The sequence below is a fragment of the Eleutherodactylus coqui genome, chromosome 6, assembly GCF_035609145.1.
Source record: "Eleutherodactylus coqui strain aEleCoq1 chromosome 6, aEleCoq1.hap1, whole genome shotgun sequence".
Taxonomy (NCBI): domain Eukaryota; kingdom Metazoa; phylum Chordata; class Amphibia; order Anura; family Eleutherodactylidae; genus Eleutherodactylus; species Eleutherodactylus coqui.
Window position 1 is genome coordinate 95,403,308 of NC_089842.1, and position 16,935 is coordinate 95,420,242.

General features: G+C 48.3%; 1 protein-coding gene across 1 annotated transcript in view; it reads left to right on the top strand.

The window, feature by feature from the left end:
- Nucleotides 1-325: 325 nt before the first annotated feature.
- PRR12 (proline rich 12) overlaps nt 326-16,935 on the top strand; it is a 93,568-nt gene continuing 76,958 nt past the window's right edge. The window contains exon 1 of the mRNA XM_066607196.1: nt 326-734. Within this exon, the coding sequence (XP_066463293.1) occupies nt 649-734 (86 nt within the window). The 5' untranslated portion in view covers nt 326-648. The remainder of the gene's footprint in view (nt 735-16,935) is intronic.

The window sequence follows — 16,935 nt, forward strand, 5'->3', positions numbered from 1 at the left end:
CGTTTATTATCCAGATTAGAACGCTCCGGTAAGCGCCCCACATCCGGCCATGTCCCTGTGGTGGGCACCGGTGTTCGGTGGCACTGTACCCTGTTGGCAGGGATGGCACCTCAGTGTTTTAGTGTCTCTGTTCCCAGTGGTGAGAATGTATGTGCAGCCTCAGATGTAGTGTAATTTTAGACTGTCTCAGCCCCCTTTCCTCCTCCTCCTCCTTCCCCCTGGCTCTGTGTGGCGGTGGCAGGAGGGGAGTCTTAGCCTCTCTGTCTGCCTTTTTCTCTCTCTCTCCCTCCTGCCTTCCTCCCCTCCCCCTTTGTACAGTTCACTGAAATGTATGCTGGGAAGCTGAAATAGACACATAGAGAGACTGCAAAAATGGCTGCACCATGAGAAAAAAAACAAAATACATTTGCAATCCAGAGACGGAAGGTTTGCAAGCTGAGCCTTCTAGGGGGCTGAGGAGCTCTCCCGCCAGAGGGGGACCCCAAATCCAGCTCAGCATCTGATTTTTTTTTTTTTTGCTGGTTGATCAAGAGGAGCAAAAGAGAGAGAGAGAGCTCCAGAGAGAGAGAGAGGAAGCAGAGACAATTATCAGGCAAGGAGGGCGAGCTAGCCGAGGAACAAAACCCTGCAGCTCCAACAAATAAATTAATGGATAGAAATTATCCAACCGCAGGCTTTGGAGATCCTTTGGGGGCTGGTACAGGATGGAGTTACGAAAGGACGGCAAAGGCAAGGTAGGACATACAATGTAACATGCATGGGCAGGGGAGTCGTGTGTGCTGCTACTTCATATTGCATGCAAGGTTTGCCAACTGCACAGATTTTGGCCCTGTAATCTGGGCTAATCTGGGTATTTCCAGTGCCCTGCCCCCTTTTTGGACCTTTTTTACCTCATGATTTTTAAGGGGTGCCCCCCAAATTTGCACCCAGACATTCCAAGTGCAAACAAGAGGCGCCCTCCCGCATCAAATTCCTTGATGGTTGCAAAAGAGAGAGAGAGAGGAGCGGGAGGGAGGAAAAAAAAAAAAGAATGAATCCAACCCTGTCTGCTACAGGCCTGCAGTCTGCAGCAGGGAGCACGTTGCAAGCAAAGGGATTTCCTTCCATTTTGCCTCATTCTTTCTGCTGCTGGGGGATGGGGATATTGGAAACAAAAAAAAGGAGGGGAGGGGGTATTTATGGCAATAAAAATAATAGAGTGGGCATAGATGCCATTGCTTGTGGTGGGAGTGTGGGGCTAATTAGCCCTATTGTCTGTGGGCAGTTTTGCATTTTTGTAAATGTCTGGGTGATTGATTAGTGTGAGGGGAAGGGGGTGAGGAGGGGGCAGGGGCTTCCATTGAGGGGCTGTCAGAGGGGTTTTTTTTTTTTTTGGTCAATGAGCCATTTTCCCCAGTTTGTTTATTTTTGCATATGCAATCCTAAAGGCCAGGTGTTGAGGAGGAGGGGACTGAGTGGCCATGTTCCCTCCCTTCATAACTAAGTATTAATTGCTATGGAAGCCTCTCATGGTTGCCCTTTGATTTCTTTTTTTTTCGGAAAGGGAAAGCTGCATCCTTTCTCCCCTCGTGCCCGTAAAGCTGGATGCTGATCTGCAGGAGGGGGGGACCGAAAAAAGATGGAAGGCATTGCGGTGAAAGCCATTACTTGGTTGTGACAATGCCATATAGACACAATTGGAGGAGGGGGGGGGGGGGGGGGGGGGGGAAGGTTTTTGTGGAAAAAAAAGATAAAATCAAAATGCAGTTGTGTTGTATTTTATTACCAAAATATCCTCAAGTTGGAAACAATTCAACTTCAATTCTTAATCGATGGGGGGAAAAAAAAAAGGAAAAAAAATCCCTTCCACAAGGGGTGGTGTCCATTTTTGCATATCGGGCCTAAATTAAAATGTTATATATTTTTTTAAAATGTAATTTAAATTTTTTTTTGCAAGGGTATTGAAAGTAATGACTTCATGGGGATCGAACACTCGGTAATATCGCTCCTCATGGGATTACCTTGTGATTATATAAAGTGGACCTCTGCAATAAATTAAAAAAAAAAAGCCCTGTGTATATAATAAGTCCTTGACTTGTCCTCTTGTGTTCTTGTTATTTCACGTCTGGGAAGAGGCCATTGTATACTTATATTGGACGTCCTCCAGTCTATAGTTGTGTCTTCGATTCCTGGAAGCTGGGTGACAACAAGTGCCCGCACCGTCCGTGGCTGTACAAACAAGCCTTGGTACGGTTACCACAAGGGTTGGCACCCAGACTCGTTATGTAGTGGTATTGGGAGGCGATGTATGCGGGTGTAATAAGTAGGCAGGTTTGGGTCCTGGCTGCTGGTAGTACCATATATTGTGGTGCCGAGTACAACAAGGCGGTACTGGCCCTCTCGCTGAATGTAACACCTCTGCATCTCTACCGGAGTGTGATGGGGGGTGTCAGTCGCCGCTCCACTGCTCGTTGCTAACCCAAACATATTCAAGCTGACGTTTAGCTTTGTGAAAAAAAAAATATATATATTATATGATTTAGTAATAATTACTTTGGGCAGTGCCGTTTTATACCGGAGCAAGAAGTCTATGATGATTTCTTTCCTGTACCTGCGTTGGTTTGTCGAGGCGTAGACGGTGGCCGGCGGGTTACATGTTTTGATATGAATAATTTAGTGTTCATTCCTTTCTGAGGAAACTGCGTTTGGTTTACGAAAGTGAAAAGTTTCGGTGAACAGGAACCTGGTATCTGAAGCTTCCTGCCTGTTTGGGAGGCGCTGCACAGGTTTCCCATCTTGCCTCAAAAGAGTTTCGTGTAGGGATTATGTCAGGTATTTTCTTAATTTTTACGCTTCTACACGAGCCGTAATCACTCTGTTCCCACAGGGATCTGTAACGTGATTTATTTCAAACATTTCCGTTTTTTTTTTATCAATGGACTTTCTGAGGTTTAGGCCGGGCTAACAGGGCCATACCCGTGAGGTACACAGGGTTTTACCGCTGTGGAGCTGGCCTCTCGCCGCGTATGGCAGTGATGTTGTACTGCACATGACAGCCTACTTTATGCATGCTGTCATGCACAGTCAGTCTGTCTGTCTGATCGCCGCCGGTCATGTGCAGTATAGTTGTTTTTTTTCTCTTCTATATTTGTATTTACCGTGCCGTCGCTTAGCGGCCCACACACAATGGTAATTGCGTATGGGCTGCGGGTTGGACGGCCTCCATTGACTTCCTCTGCCTGCGGAATACGCAATTCGTATCGGAGTGTGAGCCTAAAAGCGAGTTTACATTCCTTCATACGGCTGTGTTTTGCTGCGGATCCTCCCCAGGCGACGATCGCGGATCTGTGTTTGGAATCCGCCCGTGTGAGCTCGGCCTAGGACAATATATTTGATTGCCTGCAGATTCCCGGATATCACATGTGCGGACATCGTGGTAACCTTACGCTCATGTGAGCCCGGCCTTATAGCGGGATGTGTGAAGTAGATTCATCATCCCACTATGGGGAAATTCGTCAACCAAAAGAAGGGTCAGCAATTGAACCCCATAGAGGTGACATCCTGCACTATATCTTATTATCCGTGTTGGAAAATAACATCATTCTGCAACATTGACAACGTTTCCCAAGTATAGAAAGTGCCCCTTCGTCAGGCTGGGCCATGATGATGCCAACCTACAGTAATGGTGTGCCAAGGTCAACCATGCCCCTCTATTACACTTGTCTTTAGGTCGCATCCAAACTGCAGCCTCATTTTATCTTTATAACAACCAGATGACAAGTTTTGGGCCTCAACAATAAGCCGCTCGGATGACCCCATGGTGATCCAAGTTCACTCGGACCGTATGGGGCGTTCTGGGTGTTGTATCTGTAATTTAGACCCAGAAATGCGTCAGCATGCAGCGGCCTCAGCGTGGGGTACAAGACGTCCTTCCATTCATTAAAGGGGTTGTCCCGAGGCAGCAAGTGGGTCTATACACTTCTGTATGGCCATAATAATGCACTTTGTAATATACATTGTGCATTAATTATGAGCCATACAGAAGTTATAAGAAGTTTTTTACTTACCTGCTCCGTTGCTAGCGTCCTCGTTCCCATGGAGCCGACTAATTTTTGGCCTCCGATGGCCAAATTAGCCACGCTTGCGCAGTCCGGGTCTTCAGCAGTCTTCTATGGAGCCGCTCGTGCCAGAGAGCGGCTCCGTGTAGCTCCGCCCCGTCACGTGCCGATTCCAGCCAATCAGGAGGCTGGAATCGGCAGTGGACCGCACAGAAGAGCTGCGGTCCACGAAGGTAGAAGATCCCGGCGGCCATCTTCAGCGGTAAGTATTGAAGTCACCGGACCGCCGGGATTCAGGTAAGCGCTGTGCGGGTGGTTTTTTTAACCCCTGCATCGGGGTTGTCTCGCGCCGAACGGGGGGGGGGGGTTTAAAAAAAAAAAAACCCGTTTCGGCGCGGGACATCTCCTTTAAAGGAATAGCTTTATACAGCTGAAGGACTTGCATGCAGATAATAGACACATGAGAAAATGCTTTCTTGGGTGTCCCTGCGTGAAGGTTGGGTTCCTGGGCAGGGCCACCCGCGCACACGAGAACATATTGCTGACTTATGTGGTTTCTTGCTGAGGTGGAGAGGAAGATGCTTCAGCAGAGCTCTGTGGTCGCTGACGATCTAGCAGTGAGGGGGCTTAAGTCCGGATTCACACGGATGTATTTGCGCACGAAAAATTTGCAAGCACAATACGCAGAAAACCCATTGATTTCAGTGGGTTCGTTCACATGGGCATATTTGGCGTGCGCAATTCGGTCGCACAAAAAAATTACGCAGCTTGCTTTATTTTCCTGCATTAGAAATAGAACATTTTGAACTTATGAAACTATTGCCCGTTTCAACAGCTGGGTGTTATTTTTCCTCCTGACTGGCGCGCACAAAAAGTACAATAAAATACACCGATGTGGAGGCGAGGGGTTCCCATCTGGAAAGAACGGACACCAGCGGCGTCTGACAGACAGGTTGTGCTTTTTTTCATGGTGTCTGTCACTTTACAAAAAAAAAATGGCGCAGCAAGCTGCACTTTTTTTTTCCGTTCCGGTATTCATGATGCAAATCCCAGACAGACAGCCGCTATTGCAGATGTGTCCAGAACCGAGTGCACTCTGCTGGAGACCTGGCAGAACTAGCACAAAGGGAAATGGTCAGCAGTTCTCATAGCTGCCAGTTAGGCTGCAGCTTGCATTTTGCATTGAGAGACGTGATAGCCGGAATGTGATTGGCTACTAAGGGCGCCGCCTCCAGTCTTTCTTTTGCAATAATCTAAATAAAGACCCTTACTAATTATGAAGACCCAGCAAATCCGAAAACAATCTGCATGCTGCATCAGAACATATCCATGGGGGTATTCTGCCCTCTGCTTCTGCGGGGAATATCTCCATGTGTATAGCACCTGGTGGAGCCACTATAGCAGTGTGTGGAGGCCAAATAGGAACCCTTATGGCCCTTTTACACGTAACAATTATCGCAAAAATTCGTTTGAATGAATTTGAGCAATAATTGTACAGCGTAACTGCAGAACAATCACTCCTTGTTCATTCACATAAAAACAACTGCTGGATCGCGGGCGTCTCGTTCCGTGTAAACCCTGTAGAGAGTGGAGCGCTCAGCAAGATGCCCCGTGATCCAGCAGTGATCTCTGCCTGTCTAAAGACTCTGCACAAGCGCTAACGACCTTAGCGGTGATGTCAGCACACGTGCAGGCGTTTACCCAACTGTCGTGTAAAAGGGCCATTAGGCTACGTGTAAAAGGGCCATTAGGCTACGTCCACATGGAGTGGAAATCAAAATGGATTTTGATGCTTTTTCACCCCTTCATTTGAGGAGGTGAAATCAGAGCTGAAAATCCGCAGCATGTTAAGATATATTTAAAATCTACACTTTACGCCCATTTATGTCGCACGTTTTTTCCACAGCCTGTTGATGGGATTTCCTAAACTCTCATCCACATTACTGGAACTGTAAAATAATGCGGGTTTTCAGCAGCTAAGGCATCCTCAGAAAATCGTCAGCATTTCCGCTGCGCATGAACATACTCTTAAAGGGATCCTGTCACCTACTTTATATGCTAAGCTTATGGGCTGAAAGTAGGTGACCCGTGGAGGAGGGGGATGTAAGTTTTATACTTGACTCTCTCCTCGTTTCCCCCCCCCGCCCCCCCCCCCCCCGGTCTCAGCGCTGGAAGCTGCCATTGAATGCATCGAGTGGCGCTGCCAAGTAGTCTGCCCATTATAGAATTTGAATGGGCGGACTACATGGCAGCATAGTGGTGGCTTCCAGTGCTGACACCGGGGAAGTGACTGGGAAGGTAAGTACAAAACTTACATCCCTGGACTCCACAGATTACTTACTTTCAGCCCATAAGCTTAGCATATAGGGCTAAATGTAGGCAAAGGATTCCCTTTAAATCTTCAAATAGGTGACTTGCTGACTGCGACTTCAGTGCTGCGGCTGACGGTAAACCACCTGGATGTATATCTACTCCCCGCTATAGGGATAATGGCTAATAATAAACCTTCAGTCCTATGTGTCCATTTACAGATACAGTTATATGTATATTGTAAATAAGCTGCCGGCACCAGGTAATGGAACTGGAAGCTGATTGTCTACTCACATTTCTGGTGGCAATGATTGTGAGGGGGTTTGCACAAATAGTTGTTCATTTAGGGTACTTTTCCACAGGATCACTGTCGGGCGCTTTAGGCCTCCTGTCCACAGGCATTTTTGCATTGCGTTCCCCGTGGCGATAATCCGGTCGCGGGGAACGCAGTGCACGCTTTCCATAGTGTTGCTATGGAAAGCGCAGCCCCGCTGTCCACAAGCGGAGAATCATAGCGATTCTCTGCTTGCGGGTGGCAAATCACAGCATGCTGCGAATTGACGCAATTCTCCGTGGTGAACCTATCTGTCAGATAGGCTTAGTGCGGAGAACCGTCAGCTGGCTCCTGCTCCCTGGCGGCGGCTTCTGCGGCGGAGATCTGCCGTGGGATATCGCAGCGCCCATGGACAGGCAGCCTTAGTCGTCCCAACAGCTATCACTCCTGTACTTGCACATAGGAGCGATAGTCGTTCAGTGAATGGAGGTGCAGAGCATTGGGGATCTCTCCCGGCCGCCTGCCCCCATTTACTGTGAACAGGTGGTCGTTCAACAATGAACTGCCTGTTCACACAGCAAGAAGTCACTAGCTGTTTCTTTTCAGTGAGCTGAAACAAGTGACCAATGAGTGATTTCTCACTCAGTATTCGTGTTTACACAGGTCAACCATCGCTCGTTTGTGCTTTTTTGTTAACCTGGAGAAATTGGCTTTTAGGGAATTATTGGTTTTGCAGTTCCCCAATGTAATAATTTAATAGAGCGCTACAGGCAAAACTGATACTTTGTTCTATCTAGTACAGCACCTGATGGGGCAGTGCATGACACTGGTTTTATTTTATGACCCCCCAGGCCTTGGGGTACTATTACATGGGATGACAGTCGGGCGACAGCCGCTCCAGCGATTGTCTCTGTGCTTTCACAGAGATAATTGCTCACTAAATGGAGGCGGAGCGCACTGGAGATCCCTTCCGGCCGCCTCCATTCAGAGTAAACAGGCAGTCGTTCATGGATGAACAACCTCCTGTTTACTCGGGTCGATAGTAACTTGGTCCTTATGTGACCTAAAGCTCACCTGCCGGAGGCGCTTGGTTGATTCTCTCTCGCTTGCCCTGACGGGTTCATTGTTTACATGAGACAACAGTCGTCCGTAATCGCTCTTTTGAGCAAATACTCAGGCAACTCTCAACCTGTTTAGAAGTGGCCTTAAAGGTGTTGTACAGAATTCTAAAAAATGTGTTTGTGTTTCTTTCTAAAACTGCACCACACCTGTCTAGAGGTTGCATCTGGTATTGCAGCTCGGCTCCTTTTGGGCCAGCTGGCATATCCCTCACACACTTTTTGGAACCCTGCACAATCCCTTTTATAACAAGTGGTTGCAAATATGACATTTTCAATAACCTATTAGTAATTGCTAGTTGTGTATTCCCCGAATGATTACAGTCTAGTAAGTGGGCCTTTACACTCTTATCTGCTTCTCTTCAGGTATCATTTGTGTCCATTTGTTAAAACCTGGGTCAGATGACAGCGGGGTGCGGGGTCAGATGACAGCGGGGTGCGGGGTGACTGATGTGACAAAAGGGCAGATTTTCATTGCAGGACAATAGTGTCACCTGCTGGAGAGGGACCCTAGATTGGCTCATAGCCTTCTCTTGTAGGACCTCAATGACCAGATCCATGTATATACACTGACTTCTGCCATTTAGGCCGCCAACCCTGTGCCCGGCCGGTAACTCCCGCGTACCTGTCCGGCGTCTTCTATTCAGTTCTGCGAATGTGCCATCCGGCGTACGGAATAGGCCGCACCATCGCTAGGCGAGGACACAGATCCGGAATGATGATTGCAGAAGGGCTGTGGGATGGACAGCTTCCACTGACTTCAACGAAAGCCGTCCGGGTGGAGGCCACACAAAATCGCAGCATGCTGCAATTTCTCCTTCGCAATCTATTTCCGCTCATGGACATGAAATCGTGTATTGGCAGTGCATGCTATGGGCGGTATTTGTGCAGAATCCGGAAGCGGATGCCCGCTACGAATTCCGCAATGCAAATCTGCCCGTGTGCGGGCGGCCTTATATAGCAGCTCTGCCTGTGGTGACCGTGACCTTATAAATGCCACCTCTAATGGTCTGTTCATATCTACAGCACACGCATGACGTCTGTAACCGGCACAAGGGACACTTGTAGCGATTTGTCAATAAAGTCTTTCCATTAAAGATTACATCAGTGGGGCCCGTGTTACAAGATGACATGTTCAGGGTAGCCCACAAGGGGGGGACGTAACAGGTGTGTAAGTTGGGTGCTACCTCAGAAGCCCGGAATATGTTGGCTAGGAACCCAACATCGTGACCTAACGTCTTTGCCTTGCTAGTGGATCTGGTAGTTGGAGGCTTTGCAATGGCTGCTGGCAGGCATGTATAACAGGTGTCTCCATCCCTCCTGTGCTGTGGCCCCCAAGATCCAGTTTCACTGGAAGTAGTGTACAGCCCACTCACAGTTATACAGATAAATCATAGCTAATTACAGGCAGGGTCTTTGGAAGCAGAGTTGTATGTCAGGTAGAACGCCCTATTAGTGGCCCTGCGATATAAGTGGGTCTCCACACCCCTCTTTATTCTAACTGGTAACCTATGAAGGTCTTGCTTTGGGGTACTTTTACAGGAGACAACTGGAGCGAGCATCGCTCACTGAGTCAGAGATCTCTTCCGGCAGACCACCTCCATCCAGAGTAAGGCTGGGCTCACACAAGCGGATTTGAATTGCGGATCCGCAGGCATTGAAAGGCATGTATTTTTCCTTTACACAAGCGGATGCGGCTTGGGATTCCGCGACAGAAGAAAAATCGCAGCGGATTCCATGCAGTCGGCCTCCATTGATGTCAATAGAGGCGCCTGCGCCGCAGCCCGCATGTAATTAAGATTGCTTATGGGCTGCGGGTACCTGTGTTATCAATAAGCAACGGGAAATACCTGTACTGTATGTGACCGCCTGCGAGCCGCCACAGTCATCCGCAATACAGGTTAGTGCAGTACGCAGGGTCACCAACCAGAATGTGGTACAGATACACGGGACAGCAGTCTCTTGGCTTTTAGATGACTTAGCGCTCACTTGCCCTGTGTGTCGTCCCATGTAATAATAGGACCAGTCACCGTTAGAGGGGTTGTCCCGCGAAAGCAAGTGGGGTTCAGCACTTCTGTATGGCCATATTAATGCACTTTGTAATGTACATCGTGCATTAAATATGAGCCATACAGAAGTTATTCACTTACCTGCTCCGTTGCTGGCGTCCCCGTCTCCATGGTGCCGTCTAATTTTCAGCGTCTAATCGCCCGATTAGACGCGCTTGCGCTGTGCGGTCTTCTGTGCGGTGAATGGGGCCGCTCGTGCCGGAGAGCTGGTCCTCGTAGCTCCGCCCCGTCACGTGTGCCGATTCCAGCCAATCAGGAGGCTGGAATCGGCAATGGACCGCACAGAGAAGACCCGCGGTGCATCGTGGGTGAAGATCCCGGCGGCCATCTTGCTAAGGTAAGAAAGAAGTCGCCGCAGAGCGGGGATTCGGGTAAGTACTAAACTTTTTTTTTTTTTTTAACCCATCCCTTGTGTTTGTCTCGCGCCTATTGGGAAAAAAAAAACAAAACCCGTTTCGGCGCGGGACAACCCCTTTAACTGCTCTATTGAGTGATCGGCCTATGTAAAAGTATCTCTACATTTTTATTACGTATTGATAATTAATCGCTAAAGATTGTAGCCTTAACCTGTAATACAGTATTCAGTAATGTACATGGCGGCTGATTGGCATTAATTGGCTCTGGGAATGTTATTTTGATTGGTTCCGATGTGTAATCCTCATCCAGATAGAGGAGGCTGTCACAATATTTTTTGTACTGAGGGCTAATTGACACCGGACTTAAGCTGCATCCGCAAGCAGTATTCAGCTGCACACACGGCCGGGTTCGCTGCGAAATTTCCATCCGGATATTTTGCATGGAAAATCCGCAGTATTTGCCATAGCGGCCATGCGGATGAGGCTTTCAACAGCTACCGAAAAAATCTGGACTGAAAATGGTATAAATTGACATGCGGTGCAGAATTTAAATCGGCAGCGCGGCAATTGTAGCAGCGGATTTAAGGTGTAGATTCTATCTTTTCAAATAAGGGGGTGAAATCTGGACCAATCGGTGTGGATTGTGATGCGCATTTCCTACTATGGACTTTCTGCTGCAGTAAATCCGGCCGGTTGAGGATTTTCTCACGATGCGAGAGTGAGTGGAAACGCATGATTATGAAACCAATAATTTTGACTGGTTTCATTCTCATTTGCGATGTTTTCACTCCTGTGATGCTGCGTGAAAAAAAAATGTCATCGCCTTCCTTTTTTCGATATTGCCCATTGTTTTCAATGGGGCCGGAGGCAGCAGCACCAGACCCATTGACATCAATGGGAGAACATCACAATCCCCCGCAGGGGTGCGAGGCTGTTTCCATGGGAAAACTCCTTTTATCTAGAGGTTTTCAGAAGGATTGCGAGGGCGATATCGGGCCGTGACTCACGTCTAGCTGTCGCTCTCGCCAGTGTGCAGCTGCCCGGAGGGGATGTTCACACGGGGCGGACATTTCTGCACAGAAAATCTGCAGCGTTTACAGCGCAACCCGGGCGGATGGGATTTATTACATTTCTTCTGCATAGTGCAGAAAAAATCTGTGCGTAGTTAATATGTGCTGCGGATTGTAAATGCGCAGCATGTCAATCATTTGCTGTCTGACCGGTTTTTAACGCAACCCATCATTGTGATGAGCTACGTTAAAAAGCGCCAAAACACAGCAAAATAGAGCAGACAGCGCTCAAAAAACCGTGGCGTAGCGCAGGTCTGCAAGGCCCCATTGAAATCAATAGAAGCATTGTACCGAGGCGGTAAAGAGCACCTGTGTGAGAGCGGTCTTGGGGTATATTCAAATAGATACAATATCAGGAATGGATGAATGTATCCGTATTGTATGGATCTGTAACTCAGCACCCTGATCCTCTATGAATCGGAGGGACAGAAAAGGGCTGTAATCTGTCTTGTGGTGTTGGGACCCGTGGGGATGGTAGAATGATGTGCGGAGGCTGAACAGTTCCTTAGGACAGACCTCCGTCAGCTGCTGTATAGAGTCCATTGGGTGCTGCTTGTACAGAGATCAATGCTTAGAGGCAAGAATACGTCGATACAGATAGAAGCCATTGAAGGTTGGCACAGTACCCATACTGCAGCAATTGGTACAATACAGACCTGAGGGGGTCTGCGTGCCACTCTGCTGGTCCACGTATATGTAGGGCTATGTGCTGCTTACTATTTCACCCGTTGGGGAGTAACATGTACTTTTTGTCGAGCCGTTCCGTGGCCTCCTATTGCAGACATTGGCAGAATAGCTAACAATTACCCCATATGAACGGCTGAAGAACTACTGCAGCCAATTGGATGCCCGCTTACATGTTCTATCATTTGTAGTGGGCAGAGTCCTCCACCGGCCTAATAATGCAGATGATTGCCACAGGACGCTTAAGCAAATTCCCCCTTTTTTATGAAGTGATTGTTCTTTTATTACTGCTTCATAATTGGCTGTATATGAAGATGTTATCCGAATTGTCACTAAGAGGCATCCTAAATATTCACGCTGGACTCTCCTAACCAGTACAGATATTACAGGATTTAGATGATAATCATTTTATCTCTTGCTTGGATTTGAACTCAACCTTTAAGTCACCTGGAGGCGGAGACGTTCAGCACGGATTACTAAATGGTTTGCTTGTGTATATAAAATATAATATATGGCTAAAGTATAGACACACCCTTTAAACTGGTGTAATAATGAGAAAATGGAATTGCAATGTGTGAAAGTATTGGGAAGGAGGATGCATTTTTTTTTTTTTTTTTGGTGGAAATGTTTTTGGCATCCATTTTGAACTCTGCCATATTGAATTCAGCTCAGGTTTTTCAAATGGGAAGCGGGCCATATGATATATTGGTCTTAGTTATATTTTACTTAGAAACCAACTGGAAGTGTCACTTCCAATCTTGGCTTGTTTGCCACCCTTGTCCATGGATTGGGTCTAATGTGTTTGGAAGAAAGCCACATTTTTCTAACCCCGGACAACCCCTTTAACCATGTGTATTGGGCAGAATGGTGTGCACTAGAGATGAGCGAGCATACTCGCTAAGGGCAATTATTCGAGCGAGCATTGCCCTTAGCGAGCACCTGCCCGCTTGGAAGAAAAGATTCGGCTGCCGGCGCGGGGGAGCAGTGAGTTGCGGTAGGGAGCAGGGAGGAAAGGGAGAGAGAGATCTCCCTCCCCCCCCCGCTGCTTCCCGCCGACAGCCGAATCCTTTCTTCCGAGCGGGCAGGTACATTCTGAGGGCAATGCTCGCTCGAGTAATTGCCCTTAGCGAGTATGCTCACTCATCTCTAGTGGGCACATCGAATATGTGGTGTCAAGCACTCACTTAACTCCTAGACAAGTACTGATGGGGCAAATTTTAGCTTAAAGGGGTTGTCTCGCGGCAAACATCAAAATTTTACCTTACCCCATTCCCCCTGTCACCCCCCTGGCATAAAATAGCAATTTAAAGCGGTTTTTTTAAGCCGCTTGCTACTCACCGATCCGACGAAATATCAACTTTAAAAAATCTTCTCCCTAAGATGGCCGCCGGTCCTTTCCCAGGGATGCACTGCGGTTTTCTCCCATGGTGCACCGCGGGTCTTCTCCCATGGTGCACCATGGGCTCTGTGCGTTCCATTGCCGATTCCAGCCTCCTGATTGGCTGGAATCGGCACACGTGACGGGGGTGGAGCTACGCGATGATGCGTAGAAGGGGGCGGAGCCAGAACGCCGCTCGTGCCGAGACCCAAGAGAAGCCAGAAGACCCTTCTGCGCAAGCGCGTCTAAAAACGTCAGAAGGCAGCAGAATTAGACGGATCCATGGAGACGGGGACGCCAGCAACGGAGCAGGTAAGGGAATAACTTCTGTATGGCTCATATTTAATGCACGATGTACATTACAAAGTGCATTAATATGGCCATACAGAAGTGTATAACCCCACTTGCTGCCGAGAGACAACCCCTTTAAGACTGATATACTACATGACCGCTTTTTGGAAAAAGCTGAGCCGAATTCAATATGGTGGAGTTCAAAATGGCTGCCAAAAACATTTCTTCCACTGAAAAATGTAGCCTCCCTCCTAATCCATACTCCTACACGTCGGAAGTCAATTTTCTCATAAACGGCTCTGCAGTTGTCATGTCTTTTACTCGCAATGTTGCCATTTGTCCACTAACGATACACTCTCCCCACCGCCGCATGCGAACAGTTCACAAAATGTGCTGTCGAAAGTAGGAGGTGATCATAATAATGTGACTCAACTGTGTCAGGAGCCAAGGAAAGCTGGGTTACTAACCATGTGAAAGCTACAATGATACTCAATTACTCACAGAGTACAACCTCGCGGTATGACACTAGCTTTCACATGTGGCAGTAGCCCAGTTTTTGGCGGCTCCTGAGCGGTTAATCTTCTTGGGTTGGGAAGGGGCTTGTATCATTTATATGAGATGTAAATTATGTAATTCCCGCCATGCCTTTCTGATCCTAGTATATACTCATTGGAGCTGTAGGATAAATGAGTGTAGACACCCCCCCCCCCTTAGATATGAAGACCACCTCGTAGAAGGTGCGAAATGAAGTTGAGTGTTTCTAATCTGAACATGAAACATATGGTTGAATTTCATCTCCAGCCGCTGCTTTCATTTTCAGCATTAATTACGTGAGAGTGAGGAAGAAGAACGGTCTTGACACAAAGACTAATTAAGACTAATACTATGAGAAAAGCAGGTTGTAGATCTGCTGGCTGGAGATTTGCTTTGGTCTGATATGAAGGCACTTCCTGATGGCTGGAGGAAGAGGCTGTCACACAGGCTTATGGAGACGCTGCTGCAGGAAGTGTTCACAGCTCACACACTGCAGGCCGCTGACTGTCAGCTGCGGAAGGGCTGAGCGGGGGGGGAGCACAGCGCGCCGCACCCCCTTACACATCACACACATGGAATTCTACATTTAGGCCTCCTTCCCACGAACGGATTTCCGCCGCGTAATTCGCGGCGAAAATCCGCTGCGTTGCCCGCAGCTATTAGGTTCTATTGAACCTAATAGCACAATGCTCACGATGCGTAATTCCAGCGCGGAATTACGCACCGCGATTTCTCCCGTCCTCACCCGCAGCATGCTCTATTTTCTGCGGGTGAGGACGGGCTGTACGCACTGACGGCTTCCATTGCAGTCAATGGAAGCCGTCCGTTCACGCTATCTCCCGCTGTAACCAGCGGGAGATAGCGTGAAAAAACGCTTTCCCGCCCACCGCCGCGCGTCATCTGACGCCAAATGACGCGGCCGGCCGCGTCACGTGACACGGCCGGCCGCGTCACGTGACACGCTCGGTGACGCGGCGGTGGTGGGCGGTGACGGGCGGTGACGCGGCGGCGGTGGGCGGGGAAGCGATTTCACGCTATCTCCCGCAGGTAAGTATAGGGGCTCTGGGGGGCGCCGTGACGGGCTTCACTGCGTAATATTACGCGGCGGACCCCGTCACGCTCGTGGGAAGGAGGCCTTAATGTACTTTCTACTTTGGAACGATGACCTTCCTTTTACTCTTTAAAAAGTTTGCCAGAGTTTTAACAGTTCCAGATCCACGTCTGAGAGCAGTGTGCTCATCTATGTGTGATTATATAATACTATATACAGTGCCTTGTGGAAGTGTTAACCCTTATTGGTTGTCCTGTTGTGTTACAATACAGCCTCCAATTAAAATGGATTTGTTATGGGTGGGATTGCACCATTTGATTAATACAGCATGCCGACCACTTTGAAGGTGCAAAATAGTTTTAGGCGACTTAAGTTAATTTCACACGGGCAAGTGCAGTATTGGGCCGCGACACTCTGCCTGATATCGCGCTCGCCAACGTGTGATGTCCCAGCAGTGAGAGGCGGTTTTGTGTTAACTTTTTTGCGATGCGGGAAAAGAAAAAGAGTATGAGTTTGACCCCATTCACAAGAAGGGGGTACATATTCGTGCGTCTCACAACGCACAAATCCCGCGTGATTTTTTTCAGCTGTATGAAAGCGGACTGTGTCATAAATGATAAGTAAGACCAAAAAAATTTTATATATATATATATATATATCTCAGTGACACTAGCAGCTTTTACGGTTAAATTTGCACTTGGGATTTTTATACTCGCAGAGCACCAACTTGCCAGGGACAACGAGAAGCATCCTGATTCTGGTAGAGGGTCAGGTTGCCCGCAAGCTGGCTGTAGCCCTGTCTGTGCCTCTGTGGGTGTCTGGAAGGCCAACCACTGCTACAGCCTACTCCAAGACATCTCTTGTCTGGTTGCATCTGCCACTCGTTTTGGCGCCTCGTGGGTCTTTTGCAACCCATAGCCACTACTCTTTATGGAATTGCCTCTCGATTGCCCTTGGCCTCATACAAACGTGTATGTGTCCTGACACTGGCCTAACCAGAGTGCAGTCAAAACAGTTCGAGTCCAAGTAGTTTCTTATAAAGACAGCACCTCTTCAAGAGAACCACTTAATTGCAATCCGGAATAGCCCCAGTACAGCAAACCCACTTTAATTTGAACTTGACACGGATAAATGCATTGTTTGTCACGTAAGACCACCTGGTACCACTTGTAACTTCTCGACTTGCAGGAGGAGGGAACACTTATTTTTTGGCTTACACTTCAGGCACTCTGTAGACTTGTCCTTTGCACTGCCAGGGTAGATGTTCACAGGCCTGTCCTTAGACATCCGGGCAGCCCGTCCTCGCTATACGCTGCTGCTGTATCTGGACTGGCTTGTTCTTGGCCCAGAATGCTTCAGCTTTGGCTCCTAATGCTCTTAACAGATTCAGAAGCCCACCGGCTTGTTCCTCAGTGTCTGAACTCGGGCCAACCCTTGCCAAAGAAGCTTTCTGTGACACATTGTGAGGTTTCATCGCTCACAAGGGGTCGAAGTGTACTTTTACACGGGACTACTGTTGGGCATCTAGCCATCATCAATTCTCTGCTTTCACACAGGAGCGATGATGGCTCGCTGAATGGAGGCAGAACGCGCCGGTGACCTCTTCCGGTGACCTCTTCCGGTTGCCTGCCTCCCTCCGTTCACAATAAACAGGCAGTCATTCACAGATAAACTGCCTGTTTACATGGGCAGAGAGTCGCTTGATGTTTAGGTGAGCTGAAAACCAAGCGACTCCCAACAAGTTTGCACAGGCCAACAGTTAC